This window comes from Cryptotermes secundus, unplaced genomic scaffold, assembly GCF_002891405.2.
Source record: "Cryptotermes secundus unplaced genomic scaffold, Csec_1.0 scaffold431, whole genome shotgun sequence".
Classification (NCBI taxonomy): domain Eukaryota; kingdom Metazoa; phylum Arthropoda; class Insecta; order Blattodea; family Kalotermitidae; genus Cryptotermes; species Cryptotermes secundus.
This window is the reverse complement of record NW_019727097.1, coordinates 778216-780446: the sequence shown is the minus strand read 5'-3', so window position 1 is coordinate 780446 and position 2231 is coordinate 778216. Positions and strand designations below refer to the sequence as shown.

Genomic DNA, 2231 nt, shown 5'->3' with positions numbered 1-2231 from the left:
TCCGGATGTTCTAATCGTAGATGCCGTTGATGTTCTTTCAACCTGGTGTCCACAGAGCGACCAATTGTCAGCACCATTGGCTCCCCCACCTATCGCTTGCCCAAACATTTGGCTGGCCTACTTAACAACTACACCAGTTACTTCCCACACCACGTGAGAAACTCTGCCGAATTTGTCCACACCATAAAATCCCTCCGATTAAACCCTCATGATATAATGGTTAGCTTCGATGTGGTGTCGCTTTTCACCAAAGTGCCAATCAAGGACACTATGAATCTGCTAGGAGGAAACTTCGCCGAAGATGTCTTGAGATTCTTTCGCCATGTCCTAACAACATCCTACTTCAGCTTCGATGGCCAGTTCTACGAACAGACTGACGGTGTAGCCATGGGCTCTCCACTATCTCCGGTCATCGCTAACTTCTACATGAAGGACTTTGAGGAGAGGGCGCTGGACTTGGCCCCACACAAGCCCCTATGCTGGTTTCGATATGTGGACGACACCTTCGTCATCTGGCCCCACGGACCTGACAACCTGAAGGGTTTCCTGAACCACTTAAACAGTATCAACCTATGCATTCAGTTCACCATGGAAACCGAAAGTGAAGGCCACCTCCCCTTCCTAGACATAGATATTTACAGCAGACCCGACGGCTCTCTAGGCCACAGAGTATACCGCAAACCCACACACACCAACCTCTATCTCAATGCCAGGTCCATCATCACCCTTCCAGTAAACAGGCAGCTCTTTCCACACTGGTACACAGGACCAGAGCTCTGTGCGATCAAGAGATTCTGTGTGCGGAGTGGGAGTTCCTGAAGGACATCCTCAGACGGAATAGCTACAACGACCGGCAGATCCACAGGGCCCTCAACCGCCATCCCAACAACAATCAACATGATGATCGCAGAGACACTGTCACCTTCTTGCCCTTTGTCGGGACTATATTCAACAGGATCAGCAGAGTGCTGTCCCTACACAACATCAAATCAGTTGGTCTGCCCCCAAAGAAAATATCTAATTTCCTCCGGCCTGTCAAGGATCACCTGGGACTGAGGACACGGGGAATTTACAGAATTCAATGCGAGTGCGGCAAGGTCTACATCGGGCAAACGGGCCGCTCTGTGGACACCAGGTTGAAAGAACATCAATGGCATCTACGATTAGAACATCCGGACAAGTCAGCCATAGCTGAACACAGCATCGATCTAGACCACCGAATCCAGTTTCACAAAACCGCCATAATCACCAGTAAGAGCCGTTACCTAGATCGCATAATCATGGAGGCCGTTGAGATCGAGCTCCATCCGAACAACATGAACAAGGAAACAGGATTCTGTCTCAACAAGTCATGGAAGCCTCTCATCTCTTCCCTCAAGAGAACTCCAACAAGCCACCCCAGTTCTTCGTCATGTCATTGACGTCAGTAGCCTGTCCCCTGTAATCATGTCATTGACGTCAGTAGCCTGTCCCCAGCCAACAAGTTCTTCTTGTCTAACCGCAACCTCCAAGTGCTATTGACCTCCAGTTTCCTGGTTTCACTGGCCGTCCCCCCCCCCAGAACACAACACCATATATGGCCTTAATCGCTCTCCAATGCTCATATTGGTCCGCTCTCCCTAACCCCCCCGCCTACTTCCTATATAAAGCAGCGCCTTTCACTTCCTAATCATTACGCTACTGCTCTCTGCATTCACAAGCCATTCACATGCTCTGAAGATGGAAGCGATACGTTCCTCCGAAACGTCGGCCAAAACGAAGAATAAACGGCGCCTAAACCCAGAAGACGACTTTCTCCATAGTCATCGCCGTGAAAACCTCAAAACTTACAGGTGAATTTTTGTTTTCAGTTTATATAATATTTCCATCCGAATTATGGCCCTGGGGTCGACTAAACCTCTAACAGAAATGAGTACCAGCAATCTTCCTGGGGGGTGAAGGGCGGCCGGACCGTAAGGCTGACAACCTCACCGCCATCTTTGTGTCGATTGTCTAAGAGAAAATGTGGGATCCTCCACGTCTCACAGCCCTATGGGCCTTCACGGCTTGTTACAGGGATAGCTTTACCTTACTTATTTTTAGCTGGAGAGATCGATTTATAATCGGTCTGTAATCAACGATGTCTAATATTGCAGTCAAGTGATTAAAAGTTCCGTTTCATTTCTGATAGTCCCGGGTTCAATACATTGTCTCATATCTCTCTTCAGTTCCTTCAAGCAAGTTCTGGGTAA

The 2231-nt window shown here is 48.6% G+C and overlaps 1 protein-coding gene across 1 annotated transcript; it reads left to right on the top strand.

The window, feature by feature from the left end:
• The first annotated feature begins 216 nt into the window (after positions 1–216).
• Positions 217–819, top strand: LOC111864400. Its single transcript, XM_023851623.1, has one exon. It carries the CDS (start codon positions 217–219, stop codon positions 817–819), a length of 603 nt encoding a protein of 200 aa, XP_023707391.1.
• Positions 820–2231: the final 1412 nt, after the last annotated feature.

What these genes read in the sequence shown, in the direction of transcription:
- LOC111864400 (XM_023851623.1), top strand. Translation starts at nt 217, where the DNA reads ATGGTTAGCTTCGATGTGGTGTCGCTTTTCACCAAAGTGCCAATCAAG.